Source organism: Gadus morhua, chromosome 15 (genome assembly GCF_902167405.1).
Source record: "Gadus morhua chromosome 15, gadMor3.0, whole genome shotgun sequence".
Lineage (NCBI taxonomy): Eukaryota > Metazoa > Chordata > Actinopteri > Gadiformes > Gadidae > Gadus > Gadus morhua.
The window spans coordinates 10,318,537-10,328,929 of NC_044062.1; the positions used below are offsets into that span (position 1 = coordinate 10,318,537).

At 52.4% G+C, this 10,393-nt stretch overlaps 2 protein-coding genes across 4 annotated transcripts; both read left to right on the forward strand.

Moving 5' to 3' along the window:
* The first annotated feature begins 30 nt into the window (after positions 1 to 30).
* On the forward strand, positions 31 to 4,858 carry dnaaf10 (dynein axonemal assembly factor 10). Its single transcript, XM_030378745.1, has 8 exons — positions 31 to 332; positions 689 to 789; positions 1,067 to 1,197; positions 1,773 to 1,874; positions 2,076 to 2,191; positions 2,775 to 2,909; positions 3,565 to 3,662; positions 3,814 to 4,858. The coding sequence occupies exons 1-8, from the start codon at positions 147 to 149 to the stop codon at positions 4,019 to 4,021; spliced, it is 1,077 nt and encodes a 358-aa protein (XP_030234605.1). The 5' UTR covers positions 31 to 146; the 3' UTR covers positions 4,022 to 4,858.
* A 1,732-nt stretch (positions 4,859 to 6,590) lies between these two features.
* c1d (C1D nuclear receptor corepressor) lies at positions 6,591 to 8,452 on the forward strand. 3 transcript variants are annotated; one of them, XR_003979628.1, is made up of 6 exons: positions 6,591 to 6,708; positions 6,821 to 6,978; positions 7,176 to 7,242; positions 7,418 to 7,473; positions 7,558 to 7,947; positions 7,994 to 8,452. XR_003979628.1 is itself a non-coding variant. In XM_030378778.1 (6 exons), exons 2-5 carry the CDS (start codon positions 6,847 to 6,849, stop codon positions 7,882 to 7,884), a joined length of 582 nt encoding a protein of 193 aa, XP_030234638.1. In that variant the 5' UTR covers positions 6,591 to 6,708; positions 6,821 to 6,846; the 3' UTR covers positions 7,885 to 7,916; positions 7,963 to 8,452. The 3 variants fall into 3 exon arrangements, 2 of the variants coding, with proteins under 2 accessions (XP_030234638.1, XP_030234637.1); XM_030378778.1 differs by having other exon boundaries at positions 7,558 to 7,916; positions 7,963 to 8,452; XM_030378777.1 differs by having other exon boundaries at positions 7,558 to 8,452.
* Positions 8,453 to 10,393: the final 1,941 nt, after the last annotated feature.

Sequence of the window (10,393 nt, forward strand, 5' to 3'; positions counted from 1 at the left end):
GTATTGTCTCGATCTCATCAGGCAGCAGGCCGGGCAGCCGGCCGGTGGTCGGGGTCCTCAGAGGACTGGTGTGTTTGCCGTTGCTCGGCAGTAGATCTTCTCCACTCATCCAACGTCTTTTCTTGGTTTATTTCCTCTCATTCAAGATGTCAACGCCGTTCGAGAAGCCGCAGATAATCTCCCACATCCAAAAAAGCCTCAACTACACCATATTCGACTGCAAGTGGATCCCGTGCAGCGCGAAGTTGGTCTGTCTGGGGAACCTGGCCCGGGGGACAGGGGTCCTGCAGATCTACGAGGTCCAGGGGGGAGAGCTGAAGCTGAATCGAGAGGTCTCACCCGCCCCCCCTATCCCCCTCACCTGTCCCATCTCCCCTTTCCTCCCTCACCTGTCTCTCTCCCCCCTCTCTCTCCCCTCCTCACCTGTCCCCTCTCGCCCCTCACCTGCCCTTCTCTTCTCCCTCACCTGTCCCCCCTCACCTATCCTCTCTCACCCCTCCCCTGTCTCCTGTCCCCTCTCCCTTCTCCATCCTCTCCCCCCTCACCCGTCCTTCCTTCACCTGTCCCCTCTCCTCTCACTTGTGTCATAAATGATGTGACTGAAGCCAGGGCATTGAGTGAACCAGGAGGTCGGTCCTTGTGCTGACCTCTGAGCCTGACCCCTGACCTCTGACCCCTGGTCCTCCAGATAGAGAAGGCCAAGCCGTTCAAGTGTGGTACGTTTGGGGCGACCTCCCTCCAGCAGAGACACCTCGCAACCGGGGACTTCGACGGAAACCTGCACATATGGTAACTAACTATGGTAACCATCACTGATATCAACCTCTATCTACTATAATAGGAACATTATCTATCCCTACTATATTAGATGATGATATATGATGTGTGATTTATGCTATGATGTATGATATATGATATGTAATATGTGATGTATATGATATATTATATATGATGTGTGATATGTTGTATCTGTGTTTGTGATGTGTGTGTGTCTGGTGTGTGAGTGTGACTCATGTGTGTGTGTGTATGTGATGTACGTGTGTGTGATATGTGTGTGTCTGTCCAGGGACCTGGAGGCGGCCACGGAGCCGCTCTACTCGGTGAAGGCCCACAAGGAGATAGTCAACAGCTTAGACGGGGTGGGGGGCCTGGGGGTCGGCGACGGGGCCCCGGAGATCGTCACCGGGAGCCGGGACGGTGAGGCCCTCACATACACAATACTACACAATACTGTACAATACTACATAATACTACACACTATTACTGCTACACAATACTACACACTACAACTGCACAATACTACATAATACTACAAACTATTACACAATACTACACACTACTACAACACAATACTAAACAATACTAGACACTACTACAACACAATACTACTACAATACTACAACACAATACTACACAATATTCCACAAAACTTCTACAATACTACACTATTACTGCAGGATATTACACAACACTTCACACTACTACTACGCAATATTACAAACTACTACTACACAATACTACATAATACTACATACTATTTGACAATACTACAACACAATACTACTATACAATACTACATAATAATACTGCAACACAAAATAATAGTTTTACACAATACTCCAACACATTATAATACTACAACACAATACTAAAAAACAATCCTAAAATACAATAATAGTACAATAATAATACAATACCACACGTATCTCAGATTTCTGACGATAAAGTGTGTGTGTGTGTGTGTGTGTGTGTGTGTGTGTGTGTGTGTGTAGGGACAGTGAAGGTGTGGGACCCCCGTCAGAAGGACACCCCGGTGGCCAACATGGAGCCAGGGGCAGGCGAGGCCAAGAGGGATTGCTGGACCGTAGCCTTCGGTCTGTGGACAGGCTAACTGAGACGCTAACACACACGCCCACTTGCATGCTAACACACAGACTAACTCACACGCTAACAGACCCTTGTTCACACACACTCAGTCAGCTAGCTCCTAAACCAACACGTCTGGAGGACTGCCCTCTGACTTCATCCGGACCTCTGACCTCACCCTGGCCTCTGACCACTGACCTCTCCCTCAGGCCACGCCTTCAACCAGCAGGACCGCTGCGTGTGCGCCGGCTACGACAACGGAGACATCAAGCTGTTCGACTTGCGGAACATGGCCGTCCGCTGGGAGACCAACATCAAGAACGGGGTGAGGAAGGGGGGTCCGGGTTCACCCCAGTAACGGGGTGAGGAGGGGGGGGGGGTCCGGGTTCACCCCAGGAACGGGGTGAGGAGGGGGGGGGTCCGGGTCACCCCAGGAACTTGGTGAGGAGGGGGGGGTCCGGCTTCACATCAGGAACGGGGTGAGGAGGGGGGGGTCCCGGGGTGAGGTTGGTGGTCCCGGGTTCACCCAAGGGTCCTCAGGCTGGCTGTAGGGACCCTGGCCCTCCCTGCTCCTTAAGGGCCCCCAGTCTGATCATAGAGACCGGAGCTCTGTGACTAGAGAGGTTTAGGAGGCGTGTGGAGGGGCTCAGCTGGAGGCTGTGATGAGATGTTCTGAGGGTCTGACACGTCAGAGTGGTGGTTACTATGATGCTATAGTGGTTACAGTATGATGCTATAGTGGTTACAGTATGTTACCGTATGATGCTATAGTCGTAACAGTATGTTACCGTATGAGGCTAAAGTGGTTACAGTATGATGCTATAGTGGTTACAGCATGTCACCGTATGAAACTGTATGTGCTACAGTATGTTACCGTATGATCCGCTATTGTTGCCGTGGGTCCCCAGGTCTGCTGCGTGGAGTTTGACCGAAAGGACATCAACATGAACAAGCTGGTGGCCACGTCCCTGGAGGGCACCTTCCACGTGTTCGACATGCGCACCCAGCACCCCACCAAGGGGTTTGCCTCCGTCTCCGAGAAGGTAACCCCCATGTCCTCACCGCCCCTCCCCTGGCTGCTTCGGCCCCTCCCCTAGCAGGTCTAGTGCCGTCAGAAAGAGACGTGGACCGGGCTCTGGCCCGCGGCCCGGGGAGGTGGGGCCGCTCCGACAGGCCTGGCTGAGAGAGGGGTCGTCAATCAGGGAGGTGTGTGGAGCTGTTGGACGACAGGCCCCCTGGACGCCATGGACAGGGGGAGGGACGGCGACACGAGGGAGAGAGATGGGAGAGAGAGAGAGAGATGGGAGAGAGAGATGGAGAGAGGGAGATGGGAGAGAGAGAGAGAAGGAGCGAGAGAGAGAAGGGGAGAGAGTGGGATCCAAGCCTTGCACAGCTCCAGCTCGGGGAAATCTCCAGGACCAGTAGATATTGGTCCATCCCTGATGCCCAGTAACTCTACTTTCTGCAGAGCTGTGTGGTAGGACAGGACAGAGACCAGGAGTACAATTACAATGAGGACCCTTTAAGACAGGGGTCCTCATTGTAATCGTGTTTGCGTTGCAGGGCCTTAGTACCCCTTAAGACAGAAGAGACCAGGAGTACAGTAGCAGTCGTTACACAACCAGGGCCATACTGTCTTTCCTGTGTTCTGTACCTCATGGCGGTAGAGACCTTCACCGTGTCGTGTTTGCGTTGCAGGGCCACAAGTCCACCATCTGGCAGGTCAGACATCTGCCGCAGAACAGAGACGTGTTCATGACCGCCGGCGGGGCGGGGAACCTGCACCTCTGGAAATAGTAAGAGACCCTCCGACTAACCCTGACCCCTGACCCGGACCCTAACCTCAACCATAGCACTACCCTCTAACCCTAACCCCGCCTACTGCCCTATCCCTTAGCCCATGGCTAGCCCCTCATGCTAACGGCTGTGTGTCTGTCTATCCGTCAGCGACTACCCCGCCCAGCGGAGCGGGGAGGACTCGGAGGGCGGGGCCGTGGGCGTGGCCGGGACGGTCAACCTGCTGCAGAACGTCACTCTGTCCACGCAGCCAATCGCCAGCCTGGACTGGAGCCCTGACAAGCAGGGGCTGTGCGTGTGCTCAGCCTTCGACCAATCGGTGCGGGTGCTCATCGTCACCAAGCTCAACCGAGTGTAAACAACAGCAACGACAACAAAATCAACAACAACAACCAAAGAAAAATACTATTTATCCCGACGAATCACAGACGAGCGTCCGCTACACCTGGTGTGACCTGGCTGATCACGTCACGTTCTGATGACGTCATCAATTTTTCTCTTTGTCTTCTGGAATCAGTTCAAAGGTCTCCTTTTTGATTGGCTCAAATGGGCGCTGGGCAGCCGATGTCACCTGCTGCGTGACATCACCTGGTACTCAGTTCAGCCAATCAGAAACACTGATGCTAACGACCACGTTGTGGCGTCGGATACGGCGACGAGTCTCTGATTGGTGAGTGAAGAGTGTTTCTGATTGGTGAGTGAAGAGTGTCTCTTATTGGTGAGTGAAGAGTGTCTCTGATTGGTGAGTGAAGAGTGTCTCTGATTTGTGAGTGAAAAGTGTCTGATTGGTGAGTGAAGAGTGTCTCTGGTGAGTGAAGAGTGTCTCTGATTGGTGAGTGAAGAGTGTCTCTGATTGGTGAGTTAAGAGTGTCTGATTGGTGAGTGAAGAGTGTCTCTGACTGGTGAGTGAAGAGTGTCTCTGACTGGTGAGTGAAGAGTGTCTCTGACTGGTGAGTGAAGAGTGTCTCTGATTGGTGAGTGAAGAGTGTCTCTGATTGGTGAGTGTTTTTGGGGCCAAATGGGCGGAGCTCCCCTCTGCCCGGGGGTCCAAGCGGTCCGGACGAGGTCCGCTCCGAGGAGGGGTCTGACCCCTGCGGGTGAGGGTCTGTGGTCTGCTGGACGCTGCTGCTCTGAGCTCTGATGTCTTCTGCCTCCTTTTGTTTACCATTAAACGTCTCGTTTTACAGACCGTGAATCTGCTCTCTTCATTTTACCTTCATGAGATCCCACACATACCGAGCTACTGTTCCAATCTGATGGTCTCACTCAGTGCGTTTACGTGGGATAGCTTGATAGGATTAAACCATATTCCGACTTGCCACTGGAAGCTATGGGTCGTAGGACTTTTCTGTAAACAACAGTCCTAATTATTACGTTGTTTCCTTCCTCTTCCGGGGGAAAGCCCAGGCGGAAATTCTCAAGCATGCGCACAACATGCAGTCCGATTCCAATACGATTGCTGAGTATACATGCTGTTAGTTTGCCACCTAGGAACGACTTATCTATGTGTTCTTCCGATCCGATTATGAGATGTCCGTTATGGTCTGATGTAGGTCGGACTATGAAGCTTACATGGATTTTTAAAGTCCAAACGGTGTCTGATATAATCAGAAATTAGAATATCTAGCGCCTCAGACACACACCTCAGTGTCTCAGAGACAGGTGTGCAGAGGAACACCTGGCCAGGGAGTCGACATGTTGGGGTCGGGAGGTCATGGGCCGTCCACTAAGGGGCTTGACCTTTGACCTCTGGGAAGCGGATCAGACCTGATCAGAACCTCGTATCCGATCAATTATTCTTAGTCTCTTTAATAATAAAAAGTGTATAAATGCCTAGGCCCTGGTACATGGTGTGTAAGATGAAACTTTATTATTATTATTATTACCATCGTTGCTCTTGCTTGATAACATAATCCTGACTCTGACGGACCGAGGGCTCACCAGACGCTGGTCATTCTTCAAGGCTGTTTCCTGACAGCATGTGATTGGTTTATAGAGGACAGTTTCATTTTGTTTTATGTCGTTTTTTATTTTAAGATCCAAAACGTTTTGTTGAAGTCATTTATTCGTGACTAGTTTAAGTGCTTTTGCATGTTATGTCGACCCTTAACTAAAGGAACTGTTTGTGTTTATAATATGTGTAGTAAGGGCTACCTTCTTGTGTAGTTATGTAATGTACCGTGTGGTGTGTAGTGTGTGTGTGTGTGTGTGTGTGTGTGTGTGTGTGTGTGTGTGTGTGTGTGTGTGTGTCCGTTATGTAACGGGGACTGGGAGGTGCTGGGGAATACTGGGACAGACTGGTGAGCAGCAGACTGAACCACTGGTCTACTGGGACCATGTGGTCCGGCGGAGACCTGCCGCCACCTGCCGGACAAACCGGGAACTTAACGGAGTAAAATACATTGAACGTTACAATATGAATGTGTTATATTTCGTTCTGAATGACAACGTGAGGGTAAGGGGGGTAAGTTTTACCTGCACAGGTGAATGCGATAGTCTCATTGTAATTGTAATACACAGGGCCGGATTAACAATTTTCTGTGCCCTGGGCAACAAGGCTCTAGGGCCCTATACTATAGGTACAGATGGGCCCCCCTGCGCCAGGGGGGTCCGGAGCGATTGTTGACGGGGGGGGGAGGGGGGGGATAAAGTAAAATATTTTTTTTTTGGTCGTGTTATGTGGTGTCTGAAGATGTATGTTTGCACTTTGAAAAAAAAAAAAAAAAAAAAAAAAAAATTATCAAGGGCCCCTTTCATGTCACGGGCCCTGGGCAAGTGCCCAGTTGCCCTAATGGTTAATCCGGCCTTGGTAATACAGTACAAAACATATTGTGAACGGGTGATCGATGCCGTGATGACGTCACAACGGCGACGGGAGTGCCGCGCGGTCTTCCCGCCGCCAGGGGGCGGAGGCCCCTTCACGCTCCCGGCTGCTTGTTGTGGTTTACATCACTTCCGAGAGGAGACGCATGCGCTGGAGAGAGACAGTTCCAGCGTGCTTATCGTTTACTAATCTATTTATCAGTGGGATTTGATATTCATAATGTAAGTATTCTTTATTGTCATAAAACAGTTTTGTTTTTACCGCAGTGTGTTAACTTCTGTTAAATTCTAACGGTACATCTACGATATTTTTGATCATCATCGCTCTGATCAGAGTCCTAGCACAGACAGACTGATCAGATGTCGGCGGAGGCGGAGGGTTACCCGGCGGAGATCCAGGAGCAGCTCACCGGCTTCGAGTCCTCGGTGGGGGTGATCAACAGCATGCTTCAGACCATGGTGTCCATGCCCCGGAACGACCTGCTGCAGAAGGTAGGCTCCCCAGACCCCTTAGTACCCCTTAATCCTCCCTTAAGATCCTCCTTAACCTTAAGGTCCCCCTTAACCCTCTCTAAAGGCCCCCCCCCCTTAACCTCATTATAGTCCCTCCCTGGGGCAGATGTTCTGATGGTTCTGCTGCGTTGGTCTGCTCTGTGTGACTGACCTCTGCCTTCTGCTCCTGACCCCAGCTGGACCCCCTGGATCAGGCCAAGCTGGACCTGATGTCGGCCTACACCCTCAACTCCCTCTTCTGGAGTGAGTCCTTGATCCTCCTGTGTGTGTGTGTGTGTGTGTGTGTGTGTGTGTGTGTGTGTGTGTGTGTGTATGTACCTATTGTTATAGTGTTAACGTGTGTGTGTGTGTACCTAGTGTTAATGTGTGTGTATGTGTCCCTAGTGTTATAATGTTAACGTGTGTGTGTGTGTTTCAGTGTACCTGGTCACACGAGGGCAGAACCCGAGGGAGCACGGGGTCAAGCAGGAACTGGTGAGTACCCCCCCCCCCCTTCCCATCAACGTCTCCAGAGCTGCTGGTCTCCATGGTAACCCCCCTCTGACCCCTCCCCCCCAGGAGCGCATCAGGGGCGTCATGACGCGGGTGAAGGACATCACAGACAGGAAGAAGGCGGCTCGTCTCGACAAGGGTGCCGCCGCCCGCTTCCTGAGACACGCCCTCTACGACGCCGAGGAGGGCAGGGCCAAGAGGCCCACGCCGGGCCGCGCCCCCAAGACCCCCACCCCCCAGACGGGCCATGCACCCAAGACACCTGCCCCCCAGACGGGCCATGCACCCAAGACACCTGCCCCCCAGACAGGCCGCGCCCTCAAGAAACCCACCCCGCAGACGGGCCGTGCCCCCATGACCCCGACCCCCACGAAGAAACCCAGGAAAAAATGAACACATGAATGGACAAATGAATGGATGAACACATGAATGGGTGAACGCACGGATGATGAACAGGTGGACGATGAACACATGAATGGGTGAACGCACGGATGATGAACAGGTGGACGATGAACACATGAATGGGTGAACACATGGATGATGAACTCGTGAATGGATGAACACATGATGGATGCTCACATGATGAACGCATGATGGATGAACCTGATGAATGGATGAACACATGATGAATGGATGAACACATGATGAATGGATGAACACATGATGGAAGATCACATGATGAACACGCGATGGATGAACACATGACAGATGAACACATGATGTATGAGGTGCTGGCGGTGGTTCATGGCTGATGTCCCACATCGTGTCGGCTCTCTGAACCTCTCCTCTGTGAGGACTGTCATGTGCATTGCTATGGATACATAAGCTACGATTGCCACATGTCTGTAACCTTGGAGACTTGTGTGTTCCAGTGTTGTCGGTGAAGGTGGTTTTGCATTGGTTGCTTCATCACTTGTTTCTGTCTGTGATCTGAAGGACTTTTAATAAATACTCGAGCCTATAGTCTGTCTGTCTGTCAACCTCAGGGAAGGTGACCATGACGACCACCAAACCAGGGGGAGAGGAGAGATCAAAAGGTGGATTATAAAGAATGTTTCCCGGATTGATAATGAGTACTGAGTAATACTACTGGTATTGCGGTACTGGTTCTACAATTGGTACTACAGTACCTGTAGTCCTGGTACTACTGGTCTGGGATGGGGTCTTCAGTGCTGGGAGCATTGGTCTTCAGTACTGGGAGCGTTGGCCTTCCTGTAGTTGGGAGTTCTTGCAGCTCGCTGGGTTTGATTGAACTGATCCCCTCCTAATGGAGGCCTGACGTGTGATTGGTTGAACGACGACCCGCTGGCTGCGTTGTTCAGAGAGCACCCCGCCCTCTTGGGGACTCAACCTTTGACCTCTGTGTCGGGCAGCGACCTGCTGCCTGGCCCCTAACGGGTCCTCATATGACAACACTCCCTGCCGTGGGGGCGGTCCTCCGGTCTGATCTCAGCGCGGCTCTCTCGTCGGGGCAGGAGGCGGGCTGGTGCTCCCTCCTCTCCTCCCACCCTTCCCTCCAGCCTCTCCCTTCCTCCTCCCCCCCTCCGTGGTGAGTGACGTTTGTTTAGCCAGGCGGCCGCGTTCCCACCACTAATGTTCCAGGGCTTCAAAGACCTCATCAACGGCCTCAGACGCATATTGGAAAAATATGGATTTCCTCTCCCTCTTCTCCTCCCCCAACCCCCCCTCCTCATCCTGCTTCCCCCCCCCCCCCCCCCCTCTCCTCCCATCATGTTGGATCCACCCCCTCTCAGCGCTGGTGAGGCGGCGACCACACTAGTTTGTTTGGAGAGAGAGAGAGGGAGTGAGAGAGCGGGAGAGTCAGAGGGGGAGAGAGGGAGAGGAGTGACATGTGGTGTAAACATGTCGCTGTGCGTTTGACGGGCGGTCAGAGGGAATCTAAATGATGCTGGTGTTGTCATCGGGACGCGTTCCAACACAACGCCGGTTTGGAATGCGGGTCGGCCTCAGGTCAGGGTCTGCTCCATGAAGGTTCAGCTAGCTGTTCCCCGGACGTCCTCCTCACACTGAGCCGCAGGGAGAGTGTGTGTGTTCGTGTGTGTGTCCCTGCTGGTCTGTGGACACTAGGGTGAGTGTGTGATGGTGGGACCCGCGCTGTAGAGCGTTCGGGGGAGAGAGAGAGAACTTTACTCGTTGGGTTATTAATAAACTCTCACCGCTAATGTAACTCCTCATCAATCACTGCCTTCCGGGGTCCCGCTGCTGTACCTCCTCTGGCCGCCAGCAGGGGGTGCTGTCGGACCAGTAGCTAGCGCTGTCAGACCAGTAGGGGGTCTGAGGCGTGGAGGCAATCGTCCTGTGTGTATTTGCATGGTTGTGTGTGCGTGTGTTTGTGTGTGGGTGCCGTTGTGTTTGTGTCTGTGTGTGTGTGCGCGCTTGTGTACGTGAATCTGCAGCAGTTTGCTCCAGGTTGACAGACAGGAGACATTCTTCTGCTAATTTACATCCAGACAGCTGCAACCCCCCCCCCCTCCCAAACACACACACACACACACACACACACACACACACACACACACACACACACACACACACACACACACACACACACACACACACACACACACACACACACACACACACACACACTAAGCCCAGCAGGGGAGCCAGGGAGTGTGTAGAGGTGTGTAATGGATTGGATTAGTCATAACTCCAGTGTGTGTGTGTGTGTGTTGGTGGAGATGAGGGAGGTGTAAAGGGGTTGGGGAGAACGAGGGGGGGGAAGAGAGGAGTAGAGGGGAATAGTAGACTCCCGCTCCTTCTCCTCCTCCTCTTTCCTCCTCCTCGTCGTCCTCCTCCTCCTTTCTTCTCTTCCTCTGAGCCTTTAACGAAACACGGGTCAAATTAAAACAGGCGCTTCTGTAAAGTTATCGCGCAAACT

Excerpts from the sequence above, each read along its gene's own strand:
- c1d (XM_030378777.1), top strand. The coding sequence starts at position 6,847 with ATGTCGGCGGAGGCGGAGGGTTACCCGGCGGAGATCCAGGAGCAGCTC. Across the intron at positions 6,979-7,175 it reads GGAACGACCTGCTGCAGAAG|CTGGACCCCCTGGATCAGGC; the intron begins GTAGGCTCCCCA and ends TCCTGACCCCAG. Across the intron at positions 7,474-7,557 it reads ACGGGGTCAAGCAGGAACTG|GAGCGCATCAGGGGCGTCAT; the intron begins GTGAGTACCCCC and ends CCTCCCCCCCAG.
- dnaaf10 (XM_030378745.1), top strand. The coding sequence starts at position 147 with ATGTCAACGCCGTTCGAGAAGCCGCAGATAATCTCCCACATCCAAAAA. Across the intron at positions 2,192-2,774 it reads AGACCAACATCAAGAACGGG|GTCTGCTGCGTGGAGTTTGA; the intron begins GTGAGGAAGGGG and ends GTGGGTCCCCAG. Across the intron at positions 3,663-3,813 it reads AACCTGCACCTCTGGAAATA|CGACTACCCCGCCCAGCGGA; the intron begins GTAAGAGACCCT and ends TCTATCCGTCAG.